The sequence below is a fragment of the Python bivittatus genome, unplaced genomic scaffold (genome assembly GCF_059951505.1).
Source record: "Python bivittatus isolate LINGU-HERP-01145 unplaced genomic scaffold, Pbiv_v1 ctg000980_np1212, whole genome shotgun sequence".
Taxonomy (NCBI): Eukaryota; Metazoa; Chordata; class Lepidosauria; order Squamata; family Pythonidae; genus Python; species Python bivittatus.
Window position 1 is genome coordinate 54,844,795 of NW_028277125.1, and position 14,992 is coordinate 54,859,786.

Sequence of the window (14,992 nt, forward strand, 5' to 3'; positions counted from 1 at the left end):
TTTAGTCTAGGAATTCAGTTCAGAAGGCAAGAATATAAAATGATTATTTATGTTTTTGGTACTATTATCAATGATCAAATAATGCTTAAAATATGCAACCAGTCCCCAATCTGGGGCCTGTCAGAAATACTCCACAGTACCTCATCCCTTGCCTTTTCCAGCTTATTTACTCTCTTTGCAAAGAGGGAAGGACAGGTCCAGGAGAGCTATCAAAAGAACAGGCATGAATGAGAAGAGGCCAATTCTGTTGGAGTAGCATCTGCCACCTCTTACTCACTTTCTTCTCCTTTGGGGCAGCAAAGCAGGGAGAAATCATTTCCACACTGTCTAGGGAAAGCAGAGAAGCTGCTGACTTTTTTCACATTATCAAGCCATTAGGGACTTGGGTTTTAGACACTTTGGTTTATAGAACATGCTTTATTGCTTAATGCAGGAATCCCAACTTTTCCCTTTGTGTGCACCACTACATTGCCACTGAAAGTTTGTGAACACCATCATATAACCTGGAGTTGGTACCACAGTGCCTGTAGACACAATGGCAAGCATGATCCCTTAGAGACAAAATAATAGGCTGGCATTAAGGAAAGAAAAAAATGTTTCGTCTATCTTGTCAATTCCCTCTATACACCCTCTTTATTTCATATAGGTGCTTTCTAGTGCTTTCACAATTTTAATAGATGGAAATGCTGAATTTTTCCACAACTGAATAATGACAAGCTATACTTCACCCAGGAGGTTACAATAAACCTTTCTTCCCTTGATGCTCTTAGCAACATATCCAAAGTTTCAGATTACAACAATATTCAAACCTATTTTCTATTTTCCAGTTAGCAATAGAAACACTGGATTTATGCCAAACTCTGAAACTCTTTGAATAATTTTCAGCAATTTTACCACATTTCCAGCATCCAAACACATTAATTCAGTGTAAACTATTTGACTCATTGATGACCTAATTTAAATGGACTTTTTTCATTACAGTACTAACAGAAAACATTTAATAACATTTTCTACAATTACCTCTTCATGATAAAAGTTCCCAGATTTTTGTCTTCATAATATTTTAAGCAGAGGAGTTCCTCCTCATTTAATATCCAACATTCAATATTGTTTGCAAATAATAAAAGAACCTCCCATCAAATAAAGAAAATCAGATTATAAACCAAGAGCTGGCAATCATACATTATTGTGCATGGGGCTTACAGAGCCTAATCCTCACCCTAAGTCAGGCTGAGAATGCAACTGACCAGCCACATCTAAGACAAGTCATGCATGCTGAGAAACTGTCTCCAGCAGCAGGAACAACTTCAATTTCCAATTCTGAGGATACCCTGAATCACTAACTAGCCAGCCAGATTTTACTCTACTGCCTTATGTGTATCCAAACCGGGTGGTTAGTATACGGGTCCAGTGTGTCATGCGAATCCAGAAGTGTGAATAAACTGAATAAACCATGACTATGTTCATCAAGGATAAGCATCAAGTGCCAGAATAGCTCCCTCTCTATCTGGGCATGATGGCAGGGAGGACGCCCTCCCAGAAGAACTAGGGAGAGCCCCAAAGACACGCTGCTGAGGTCCCTTATGGTGGAGTCATTCCTCCTCCCACCTACACTTTATTTTTCTACAGATGTTAAGAGTTCTCTTGCAATGCAGAGCCCGTCGTATCTCCCCCAAGGTAAATCCCATTAAATTCAACGCAGCTCGCTCGCTTTCAGCACTCAGACGCAGCCTCAGCACGCGGAACCGAGGCGGGTCGGTTCAGCGCTCGAGGATACGATTTCGCGAGATTCGGAAGTCTCGGGACAAGGCGGAGAGCGTGCCCGTTTCCTAGCGACGGCCACGGAGAGCCTGAACAAGGCAGTCATGGCGTGCGGGAAAACTTACACGGAGCAGGATCGGCAGTTTACTGTCATGGATCTCAAACACCAGGCTGCAGAGTATTACCGGAGCAATGAAATACCGCAGCGCCTGGAGGAAGTGCTGAACACCATGTTCTACCAGCGTCCCGCGGACCTCTACGGGTATCTGGTACGCTAAGCTCCTGGACAGCGGCACCAAATTGGGAACCTGCGCCTTTGCACGGAATGAGTGCGCAGGCGCACTAAAAGGAGACGCTCAGAGGAGGCAAAGGGGTCCGTTATGTGAACTGGGCTTGTAATTGTGGACTAGTGCAGTATTTCTCAACCTCAGCAACTTTAAGATGTTTGGACTTCAACTCCCAGAATTCCCCAGCCAGCTGGGGAATTCTGGGAGTTGAAGTCCATACATCTTAAAAATGGCTAAGGTTGAGAAACACTGACCTGATGGATGAACTAACAGCCCTGGATTTTGTGGGATTCTCAGAATTTCCAGGAAACTAAATCACTCATTGCTTTTGTTGCACTTTTAAGATTTAAGGTAATACAATACATTTAAGGTACATTTAAGGTAAGCTCAGATGTAAAATGTAGAGGAGCATTTGTCCATATGGACATCAAAATGCCTCTCTATTTGAAGGCAGCTTAAACGATAATGAATGTGAAGTCTTTAATGTAGCTTTACCTAACCTGGTGCCCTCTTTATGTCTTATGGCTGCTTTAGAAGACATAATATGTTTGTTGCAATAGATAACAAGACTGCTTACCAAGAAATTAGCAATTCTTAGATTGCTAATTTAAGAAGACTGGCATGCAGTGATGGTTTGTTAACAATAGTGCACCTCTAAGGTCAGAGAAAGAGCAACAAATAGGTTAACTTAGATGGCTTTTGGGGGGTATACTGGAATATAAATCAAGTTAATGATAGCTTCATAAATACAACATTCAGTTCTAAATATATTATGCCAGCATGGGGATCCATAACAAACTGAGTTTATGTCAAAATGATGACATGCATATTGTGATACAATAATACAAATGCCTTGCATACTAGCGTCCCAACATCTGACACAGATATGTAAGTTGTGGTATTTGCATCATTACATCCATTTTGTCACTCGCCCCCCCCCCCTTTCCCAGGGATGCCTGTGCAAGACAGCCATAATCATGGTGGGTTCCTATTTTTTAATAAAAGCATAGTTAAGCAGTTATGGATGGGATAGGGAGTTGCAGAGTTTGGGGACTACTTCCTTATATTTTCAGTTTTCTTTAAATCATGTATAATTTCACTGCTTTTACTTACAGAGTTTCCAGAATTCTGGTAATGAACAGTATCCTACCCAGTTTTCTGCAAACAAGTAAACTTAGATTTTTCAGGATTGTCAGTTTGGGATCCTCATTTCAGGTCTTCAGACTTGGTGATAGGGCGGGGGTCAGATCTTTTACCTCCTGTAGACTTCTTTTTTCATTATAGCATAATAAAGCATGATTATACATTGATCATCTTCCATTCTTGTTGTCAGAAAAAATATCCATCAACTGTTTGTCTCTTATCTCTCCAAACGTTTGTACACATTATCTGTTATCCTTCAGGGGTCTCTCTCTCTCTCTCTCTCTCTCTCTCTCTCTCTCTCTTCTCCACCCCGCTTCCCACAGCAGCTCACAACCCACATTGTTAAACTGAGAAGAAAGGAAACCCATACCACAATAAACTGCTGCTCTATATGCATTATTAAGGAGGAAATATACCAGAATTCCTTTTATACAATAAGCTAACTTTGGAAAGAACAACAGAAGCATCAAGATAAATCATAAGTATTTCTTCCAGACATCTAGATATTCTTCCATGGCTTACTTGAGTATTTTTATCCACGTGCTGGGAAATGCTGCTTCGTTCCTTCATCTCACAAATGAAAACAAAATTATGATTGACGTAATTGTATACCAAGGAGCACTTTTCTACCCATTTATACATTACTTAAGTCTCTTTTATTATGTATTATAATGTCTTCTACTGATTTAAAACTAGAGAGGATATCAGCTCTTTTAGTGCCTTGATGGCGACGTATTCTGCTACAGCCACAGGGTAAAAATTGCTATGCAAATCATGCTATAGATAGTGCCTTATCAGGCAGATCCTACCATTATTTTAGTGCAGTGATGTCAAGCCTCAAGGTAACCAGAGGTTCTGCTATCTTATTTCTCTGGCCTTTTTAAAAAAGGGATTTGTTCTCCAGAACTGAAAAGAGGGAACTGTATTTATACTAGCATATGTCAGAAAGCCAGCAAAGCTTTGGATTCAGCAGATCCGCATTGTGGCCTGGAATCCTGTGTGGGTGACCTCAACACCTCAATTTCCTTCCTTCCTTTCCAACATCACAAAGAAGCAGACATGGAAACTGGCACATTGGTGATAGTGACAGAACAATTCTAATGTTAGACATTTCCATCCAAGATTGTTGTTCTCTTTCAAACCTTAGAGGAATAAATCCAAATGCCCCTATGGACTTTCTTAGGATGCCTTATATAACACAACTGTCATGGTAGGCTGGGCCTTGACGCCTCTCAGGATGCTTTTATCGTCCAGGCACACCTCTGAGTTTTTCCCGTCCCCATGAGAGGAGGGATTAAGAAGTAAAAACAATCCCGGGTGTTAGTGCCCTGAGTGAGCAAGCTTTTTTCAATTCTGAGATGGTTTTCTGAAAAGACCTAGAGTTCATCCTTGAATCTAATGGAAAAGAATTGGCAGTTAGTGGTGTTGAAATCAAAAAGAGAGAAATCAATAGAAAGAAAAGAGCCATTAGGTGCATAAGAACCGAAGGAAACAGCTAAAGAAACACCAATTGAAAAGAAAAAGAACAGGAATTAAAAGGGAGCAGGAAAAAGAAGTCATCTCCTAAAGAAAATATTGGCAGTTAAAAACTAAGCCAGTGTGTAATGTGCTGGGTGCCCAGAGCAGCCTGGTTTCCTACATCATTAAGCAGTTTGCCAGAAAAGAAAACAACAGAGTAACAGTCTGACAGCTCTCAAGTGACATTAGGAGCCAACCACCATCAAAATAGATTCTTTGTCTGTTATCTTAAACAATGTGGAAGTAAATCCTTTCTCCAGGCCAGTGGTCCTTCCAGGTCTGCATATCTCCAAATTCCTCTCACCACTCCCTGCCACCTGCTTCAGCTACCCTTCCACCACTGTCCTGAACCAACAGCAGTGGCTGACCTCTCCTCCTGCTCTCTTCACCTCAAGCAGCATTGCCAGGCCTGTTTCTTGGGACTATTCAGGCTGCCTCCTTGAACCACAAAGCACCTTTCTCTTCAGTAATGAGGTACTTGGTAATATCTACTCCTTGGTGGGCAAAGGCCGCACTGGCACCCAGCACATCCCCACACACAGGCTTGGGCTGCCTGTGAGCAGTGTGGTCTTTGACACTATGTTCTATCTTCAGTGGTGGGATGGCTGAGGCTTAGAGCAAGACAGAAGAGAATGGCAGGAAAATATATCTGGGAATCCTAAGCCAGCAAGGATTGTGGTGACTTAGATTTGGGCTCTTGACTGTAATACCACTGCCTCAGTGGGTGTGGATGGGCTTGTAAGCGATATGTTAGACAGGACTTTGAGAGAAGTACTGATGGCATTAATCTCTGAATTACTGGCAAAGATATGGCGCATTTGCCCTGGCCATCCTGGATCTCTCAGTGGCTTTTGATACCATAAGCTAAAGGTTAGGAGTGGGGGACACTGTTTTATAGTGATTCTGCTTCCTCCATGGCTAGTTCCAGTTGCTGTTGGTCACAGGGAGAGGTCCACTCTTAGGCCTCCTTTATGTAGGGTGCCTCAGGCTCTGGTTTCTCCCTTGCCCCTTCTCCTATTTAACAACTACATGAGGCCTTTGGGTAACGTTATTTGACTTAATGGGCGGAGTATCATCAGTATGCAGATGATGCTCAGATAGGTCTCCACCCCAGGCCAGGCAGGTGATGTTGTTCAGGTGCTTACCCAGTGCCTGGAGGCTGTGAGAGCCTGGATGGGGAGCAACCAGTTTAGATTCAACCCAAGACAGATTTCTCTCTTTCTCTCTCCCTCCCTCCCTCCCTCTTTCAGTCCCTTTGTCAGTCTTGATTCCTGGCAACTGCCTGGGCAAGTCCTTGCAGTTTTCTTGCAAGATTTTGGAAGTGGTTTGATATCGCCAGCTTCCTAGGGCTGAGAGAGAATGACTGGCCCAAGGTCACCCAGCTAGCTTTGTGCCTAAGATGGGACTAGAACTCACGGTCTCCCAGTTTCTAGCCTGGTGCCTTAACCACTACACCAAACTGGTTCTCTCACAAGTAGAATGGATTTGGTTTTTTGCCCTCCCCTCTTGGGCTCTGGTGAGTTGTCATCCTTGACACTCAGTGGAATAATACTCCCCCAGACAGAGTCGGTGGGCAATTTGGGGGTCCTCCTGGACTCACAACTCCTGGTCAAGGAACAGGTGGCAGTTGTGGCTAAGGGACCTCTGCACAGATTCAACTTCTGCACCAATTGTGCCCTTTCCTAGACTGGGAGGCCTTGCTCACTGACACTCACACCTTAGTCATCTTTCAGCTGGATTACTGCAATGTGATCTACGTGGGTCTGTCCTTGAAGACTACCTGGTCCAACTGGTCCAGCATGTAACAGCATGTGGTCTGCTCTCCATGTTTTGCCTAGGTTACTTTCAGTTGCTTTCTGGATATAATTCAAGGTGGTGGTTATCGCCTTTAAAATCCTAAATGGCATGGGGCCACTCCCTGAGGTTATCTATTTCTCCTAGCAGGTCCCTTCCCTTAAATGTTGCCATCAGATGGGATCTCAGAGACATGCCTTTTCTTGGCTGCCCCAACCCTTTGAAACAGCCTTCCCACTGAGATTTGGAAGGTCCCCACCCTATCAGGCTTCCGCAAGGCTGTGAAGACTTGGCTCTTTACCCAGGCATTGGGCTAGGATAGAAATGAGCCCAGCAAATGCAAGTCTAAATGTAGAGTTTTTGGGATGTTGTAGCATTGTGACTGGGATATATGGTGGTGTTGTTGGGTTTGGTTCTATTTATTCTCTTTTATTGAATATTATTGTGACCCACCTAGGATTATTACGTATAAGATAGGCGGCCATCTAAATGTATGTATGTATGTATGTATAAATAAATAGCATAAGGCAAAAGAACTTTGACTTGCAAACTGGAACTTAGTTCTAGCCTGATTATCACTGATGAAGGCTAAGAAGGAGGCTGGGGTGAAGACCACTGGCATTCTTGCCCAGTCAGAAGATTTAGAGGCCGTATGGGTCCAATTAATGAGAATGGGTTGTAAAAGCTTCCTGTTTTGTCAGGTCAGGTCAGGAAGACCTGGAGAGGTGATGGGACCTGCTTTTTAAGCCTCACTGCTCAGACCAGGCTAGGTAGCTGGGCAATATACAAATTTGAGAGAGTAGATTCATCAATGCTTCCCCTCCCCCAAAATCAGGGTAGGAGTAAATTTTCTACCACTAATTTGGCAGGCATTGCCTCAGTGAGAATGAGACAGAGGAAATAGGGAGGGGGGCTGCTTATGGTGAGAGGCAGATGGGGGGGGTGAAGCCTCAGCTGCCTGGACATCAATGTATGGCGTGAAAGTGCCATGGAGCCCAGTTGAGTGGTAAGCCAATATTGGATATTAGATTATTGATTGGGAGATGGAGGCTTCTCATTGGATGAACATGGGGGCAGAACTGAGAAATGTCAGGATGAGGACAGAGACAGTTATATCCCTGTAGTGTTGGGCAGAGAAGATAGCGGGGATCATCAGGCAAGCTATTCCACGGAAAGAGAGACTTCCAACCTTGTGATGGTTTAGACTACCAATCCAATCGCTCTAGCCTGAGGAGCAGATAGTTAGATTGTTGGGTCTCTTGGCTTCAAGATGCTGATGGTAAATGCCAGTTCTATCTGTAATGAGTCCTAATTCTTTCACAACCTGGTGATTAATGAAGCTGCAGATTTGGCCTGAATTATCAGAACCTAGCTGGGAGAAGGTGGTGATGTTGACCTCTTTGAAATCTGCCCAGCTGAGTTTCAGATCCTTCAGGTCCATCCTCAGTGCCTAAGCCAGAGGTGGAAGTGGCATTGATTGTTAAAGACACCTTGTCTGTGACCAGAGACTCTGTTCCTGAGATACCAGGATGTGCATGTATACAGTATATGTTAAGTCGGGCTGTAGAGACCAGCTTGTAACCCTGCTGGAATACCAGCTGCTCTATTTCCCCACAGGATCCCTCCCTGGGCTCTTGGAGCTTATCTCCAGATTGATGATGGAAAACTGTTGGTATTGAGGGACTTTTACTCTTATATGGCACATAAGAGTTCATGGCTATTATGGCTTGCTTCTGGTTTGTAATCTCTGGTTTGATTCACATAAGTGGTCATATATTAAAACTATTTTTTGTCTCTGAACAGATATTATGAGATCTGGGTATAGAGGGAATTTCTATCATCCCTTTGCTGTGAGTAGATCATCCCTCATCTAGATGCATTCAATAGCCTCCCATTATCTCTCTGGGGCACTAATTTTGATTGTCTACCCCAGGTGCCTAATGAATCAAAATGGCTTTTTGAGGATGCTTGGGGAGTTTCTCACCTCTGTTGGTGAGTTCAGTTCAGTTCAGTTCAGTTCAGTTCAGTTCAGTTCAGTTCAGTTCAGTTCAGTGCTTGGTGAGCTACTGGCAATGGAAGGCAAGCTGAATGCTGGACATGCAACCAATTTGCAGAACATTTTGCTAATAAATTTGTTCCGATTTGCCAGAATCTTGATTCCCTATGGGCAGAAACTAGTGGGTATTATCTGGCCATATTATCTGGGACTCCTTTTGTCCTATGAACTCTGAGGAAGTTTTCTAGACTTTATTCTGCCACCTGAGGGCTGGACCCATGCCACTACTAGCTCCTATATAGAGCAGGGGGAGGCATGACCTGGATCTGGGGGATTGTCAATGCTTCTTTACACAAGGTGGAACTTCCAGCATCCTTGAAAGAGGTGGTGGTACACCTTTGTTTGAAGGGGCAATTCCTAAATCATATGGCTTTACACCATTATTGCCTGGTCTCCAACTTTCCCTTTCTGGAATGGTGATAGCAGAACAGCTACATAGCACCCTAATTGAAGCAGGTTATCTGGACTCCTTTCAGTCAGTGTGGGTATGGGACTGAGATGGTATTGGTTGCTCTGATCTATTGCCTTTGTATAAACGTTGAGGGCCGCACTGCATGTCTCCTTAGAGCTCTCAATGACTTTTGATACCATTGACCATGAGATCTCTCTGGACTGCCTGCTAGAGTTGGGGTTGTAGGCAGCATTCTGCAGTGATTCAGCTCCTTCCTCAGAGGGTAGTTTCAGTTCTAATGGTGGGGGAGAAGATCCCTATCAGATCAGTATTCTCTATCTTGTAGAATGCCACAGGAGTCAATCTTCTTTTTAACATCTATATGAAGTTGCTGGAAAATTTTATCTGACAGTTTGGGGTGTGGTATCCTGATGATATCCAACCACCCTGGGCTGTATGGGAGATGCTGTTGATGTTCTATCCCAGTGCCTGGAGTCTGTAAGAGTTAGGCTGGAGAGAACATGCTGGTGAACCAAAGCAAGTAGCAACTTGGCTATTGTAACTCACACCTCATTACCACTTGGTTAGATTTCTGCAATGCACTCTATATGGGGCTGCCTTTAAAGTCTATTTGGAAACTACAGATAGCCCAGATGCAGCAGTCTATGCTAACTGGCACCTGATGCTGGGAGCATGTTTTACCTGTATGTTAGATTTCATTCCCAGCTTATCCCAGGACTCAGGATTTATTTTTATAGTTTGATTTCACTGTAGATATATAATAAGTCTACTCTGATAGTTATTGTGATATCCCTCCCAATGGGTATACTTTATAAACTGTGCCCAAGAATCTACTAACACATTCAACATTAGCAAGCATGCCTTGCAATCTGGCAAGCTCAGCTTCTTGTTGCATTTGTGTACTCATCTGCTCCTGGAGAAGGATAGGGGCTTCTCTGAACACCTTCCTGAATCTTTTAAAAAAATTGAAAAGCAATTTAAACCTCTTTATACTTTCTAGGCATATCAACTCAACAGGAAAAAGATCTGAGCCAATTCTCCAGCTTCCAAATCCCAAACACATCCAATGTATCATTTAATATCCTGCAGTATTTTCAGACAGATTTTTCTTGAGGGCCAGGCAATGTGCCTGATACCATCAAGTCAAAATGATAAGCTAAAATCCAGCAGGATCAGTTCTAATGGTGCAATTCAAGAGAGGTATGGTGGTCACATTAGTTGGTATTTATCAAAGATGAATGAATACCATTGCATTTATCAGCACCATACTCGAGAATATTATTTATGTTCAACACAGCATACGAAGCCAACATCAGGTTTAAGAAATGTATGGCCATTTCATTAGTAACAGCTATGATCCCAATCCATGGATTCAGAAATTAGTAACTAAATGAACCACCTAATAAATTTAAGGCAAAAAATAAATTGCAATTTTATCTTTGAAAGCCTGTGAATCTAATTGCACTAATTATTGGTCTTCCAGGCAAACTTCTTCTCTGAATTATCAAAACCTCCAGTGATATGCAAATTAGATGCTAAAAGTGTGCTAGATGGAATTGGTCGACCAACGTTAGAAGTTGGAGTCTTTTGCCGAATTAGGGACTGTGACAAGGTATGAGCTGTGCTGCACTTAATTCTGTATTTATTTATTCAGTTTCAAGGCTGCCCAACTCTACCACAACTCTAGGCAGCTTGTAATTAAATCATTAAAAGATAAACAATACAGCTGACCAGAAGACAGAATCAAAAAGCAAAGGGACTCTATTCTAACTATTCTAACTCAAGATTTGGGTTTTTGATATTCCAGTGACAGATATCAGAGAAGCTATTGTCCCCTAATGGAGTCCGTTTAGCCAAATAATACCAAGTGTTGGTTTTCTAGGCAAAGTAAGAGGGCTTTATTTTCCTTCTAAATAACAGTCAGAGAGATTCAAATTGGCCATGGTGTTAGGGAAGAATCTTCTTAAAACCTTTTTGCTTCCTGATGTGATTTTCATGGATTTTCTTCACAAGTCATTCATTACAATGGAAGCTTCTGATCTGGCTTGATTATCAATTTTGGGCAGGGAAAGGACATAGCAGGGTCAGAATATTACCTTCCTGTTTAGTATGATCCTGACTTTACCCCATCATACCACCACCACTTCTCTATGATGGTTATTTAAAAAATAGACACTTTAACTGCATTCATGCTTTCACACTGATGTGTGCTCTCTGTTGCCTGAAATTTTGAATTCCTGTAGCATACAGTTCAATTGGTTTAGGGTCAAGTAGAAATTCTATTCCCTCCTTTTGAAACTGGGAGAATGTGATTTTATATTATTTTATAAAATCACCTAATATGATGGAGGAATAAAAATATATTAGTCAAGTTACCAAATTTTCACTTGAAAATATAGTTCATTCCATCACATAGGAGCATTACAAAGTTCATTACATTGAATATTTATATCAATTAGTTAGAAGGATTAAGATTGCTCTATTTTTTAAATTTTTCTTTCATTTCTTGAAAAATGGTATTAAGATTTGTTCAAGATTTGTGTTGGGGAGGCATTATAAAATATATTCTAAGAGCATTGGAAGAATCAAAAGTCCACATAAAACTGCTGTTTATGTTAAAAAGAACTGTATTAAAACTATATAGAGTAAGAACAAATTAAATAAAAAGCTTTGAATAAAATTCTGCTGAATTACCTTGGTGAAATACTTGAAGTGAGATAAGTTTATTATATTTGTCATTGGATGTATATGGAAAAACCATACATCAATAATAAAAAAGCTTTTAGTAGAAAATAATTTCAATGTCATGTTTATTATGTGAAATTTCAATAATAAACATCTTTAAATATTGTTGCACAGATGATTTGTTCCAGCATGATCTCGTCTCATGCTGAAATTCTTGAAAATGCTTCACTGGAAGCAATTGATGCTGATGAAAAGGAAAAATATGAATCTTTGAATACAGCAATTGAATGGATAAATGAATCACTGAATGAAATGCTCAGAGGCCTTCAACCTAGTGACCAACAAAACATTGATGAGTTATTAGGGTAAGTGTCACATATTTATTTTGCTTGTTATTAAGTATTTTTTAGTTTGAAATTCCATTATGCTGTAATTCAGCACTTGCACACAACATACTTAAGAGCTTGAAGCAGTATTCTTTAATAGTTATTAGGACATTTTGTTACACAATTCAGCTGTCCACTAGTCAGTAAGTCTTGCTATCGTAAGTGCTCATTATCTGAGAAGTGCCATTCAGTGGTAGCAATATGGAACAAATAAAATAGATCAGTGATATAGGAACCAAGAAGAATGAAGGCGGATGGATAGCAATGTGAGTAGCTAGATTTCAGCTCCTGCACTAATGCAAAAGAATACAGTCCAATGCCCTCCATCTATTTGGGAACATAACTCCCATTATCTTGTCACTGGACTTGCTGACTAGGGCCCACAAGAGGTGTAGATCAAAACACCCAGACTCTATCTATATAATTTTTATTAAAGATTTTTACATAAGTAAAAGATAAACATGAAACTGTATAAAGAAAAGTTAGGAAAAAAATAAAAAGTGCAGAAAGCAAAGAAGTAGAAAAAGAAAAAAGAAAAGTACTGTGGAACCTTGAGTTACGAATTTAATCCGTTCCATGACTCTGGTTGCAACTCGAATTGGTCACAACACGAGGCAGATTTTCCCATAAGGTTCAATGTAATTACCATTAATCCGTTCTGGTGTCCGCGGACCACGCGGCAGGGCGGAAAAACGGCCGCGGACCACGTGGAACGGGTGGAAAATGGCTGCGGACCACGTGGCACGGGCGGAAAAATGGCCGCGGACCACGTGGAATGGGTGAAAAATGGCCGCAGACCACGTGTCACGGGAGGGAAAATGGCCGCGGATCCGGTTCGTAACTCGAGGTGGTTCGCAACACGAGGTAAATTTTTGGGGCCGGAGCTGGTCGTATCTCAAAAAATTCATAAGGAGGGGCGTTCGTAACTAGAGGTACCACTATATAAGATGCAACTTCCAATCTTCTTTACAGTAGTTACAAACTTATTATCCTTCCTCCCTCTTTGTAATTACATTACAAGGTTCCCGTCTGTCCCATATTCAATCCTTTTTTCAATCAGCAAATCCAGAAATCACCATTTCATTTTTTTTCATTTTCAGCAGAGTCCATAAAAGGTTTCCAGGCTTTTATAACATACTAATTGTTTTATCAAACAGGTCAATTTTGCCATTTCTGCAAATTCTGCCATCTTCACAATCCATTCCTCTATTGTAGGTGTTTCAGTATTTCTCCATCATTGTAGTAGTCTTGCTGCAGTTACCATTTACAAAACCAGTCTTCCATGAGTCTTTTCTAACTGACTATCCATTAAGTCCCAATTAAAAAGGTTCTGGTTTCATCTAAATATTAATCTTTAAGATTCTTTGTATCGTTGTATGTATTTGTTTCCAGAATTTTTTGCAAGTCCACCCTTTTGCATAGTAAAAGGGTAAAACATCCCTTCATGTTTTTCACATTTCCAACATTGACTAGAAGTGCCTTTGTACATCTTAGATAATTCGTCTGATGTCATATACAAGTGGTGCATCATTTTATAAAAATTCTCTCTTAAATTATAACACAATGTGAATTTCAGTCCTTTTATCCACATTCTCTTCCATTGATCCATCTGTATATTGTAACCAAGATTCTTAGCCCATTTTATCATGCAATCTTTAACTTGTTTGTCTTCCATTTCAAATTTAAACAAAAGTTTATACATTTTTGCAATCACATGTTCATCATTTGTACATAGTTCAGTTTCAAATTCTGTCTTATGTTGTTCAATTCCAATTACCTTTTTATTTATATTAAATCTTTCTCTCAATTGTGTGTGTGAAAACCATTGAAAACTAAACCCCTCTGCAGTCTTGACTTTATCATAAGTTCTCCATGTTCCTGTAGTAACAAATCTTGACATGTTAACCATTTCTCTTTGCCCACTGTTTCTTTTCTATAAAATGGTTCTTTTGCTGAAATCAATAAAGGTATTTTTGGGCATAGCCTGGGTTTGTATTTATTCTATGTTCTTAATATGGCACTTCTAACATAGTGATTTTTAAAATCTACATTAACTTTAACTTTATCATACCTTAAAAAGCCAAACACTCAGACTCTAGTTCCTTCCTTCTTCACCAATGAATAGTTAAAAAAATGAATACAATATAGGACCTTATATCTTTAGTTTACAAACTGATTACAAAACACATATAGGCACAAACTAGGTTATAGATAACTAAAAATATAGAATTCTCTCTCTTTAGATAGCAAATGAGATAAGATTGCTACAGTTCTGCACTGGTTAATAGACAATGCAGCAATAAAGGTTATTTATATTTATTTATATTTCAAATTTGGTCACCACCCATCTCACTAGGAAGTGACTCTGGGTGGTTTACAGTAAAAACAAAAAAGAAATATTAATTAAAATACAGTAAAAATAGTATAAAAATACAATAAAAATACAATAAAACCATATATGTACATACATAATAATATCTTCCAAGGTGCTGCTGGTAGAAATGAGATTAACATACAGTAGCATCTTCAAGGTGCTAACCACCCCCAGGGTTGGTTGCCCCTTTTCTCACCCCATGCAAGTTGGCAGAGCCAGTGTGATGGAATGGAATTATGAAGGCCAAACTCAGGGAGGGAAACATGCTCTTTCATCTCCTGAGGGGCGAGGAAGAGATAAGAGGATGAGGCTGGCACCTCCCTGAGGAATTCACTCTGTTTTGACTGGCTGACTTTGGGAACTGAGGTTTCAGTCTGGGAAGATTCTTGCTAGAGGTTGTAGCTAATAAACATTGTTGAACTGAATCTGCAGGGTCTCTTGGAGTTCCTTGGGCTAGGCCTGACAGCCAGGTCTTAACTGCTTTCTGGAAGGTTGAAGGAGTAGGGGGCCTGCCTCACCTCTGGGGGGAAGGTATTCCATAGGGCAAGGGCCACAGCAGAGAAGGCTCTCCTTCTA

The 14,992-nt window shown here is 40.8% G+C and overlaps 1 protein-coding gene across 1 annotated transcript in view; it reads left to right on the forward strand.

The window, feature by feature from the left end:
- The first annotated feature begins 1,865 nt into the window (after positions 1-1,865).
- The window catches only part of ENO4 (enolase 4), a 32,939-nt gene continuing 19,812 nt past the window's right edge, over positions 1,866-14,992 (forward strand). Inside the window, exons 1-3 of the mRNA XM_088132584.1 lie at positions 1,866-2,030; positions 10,455-10,583; positions 11,831-12,021. Of these exons, the coding sequence (XP_087988710.1) occupies positions 1,866-2,030; positions 10,455-10,583; positions 11,831-12,021 (485 nt within the window). The remainder of the gene's footprint in view (positions 2,031-10,454; positions 10,584-11,830; positions 12,022-14,992) is intronic.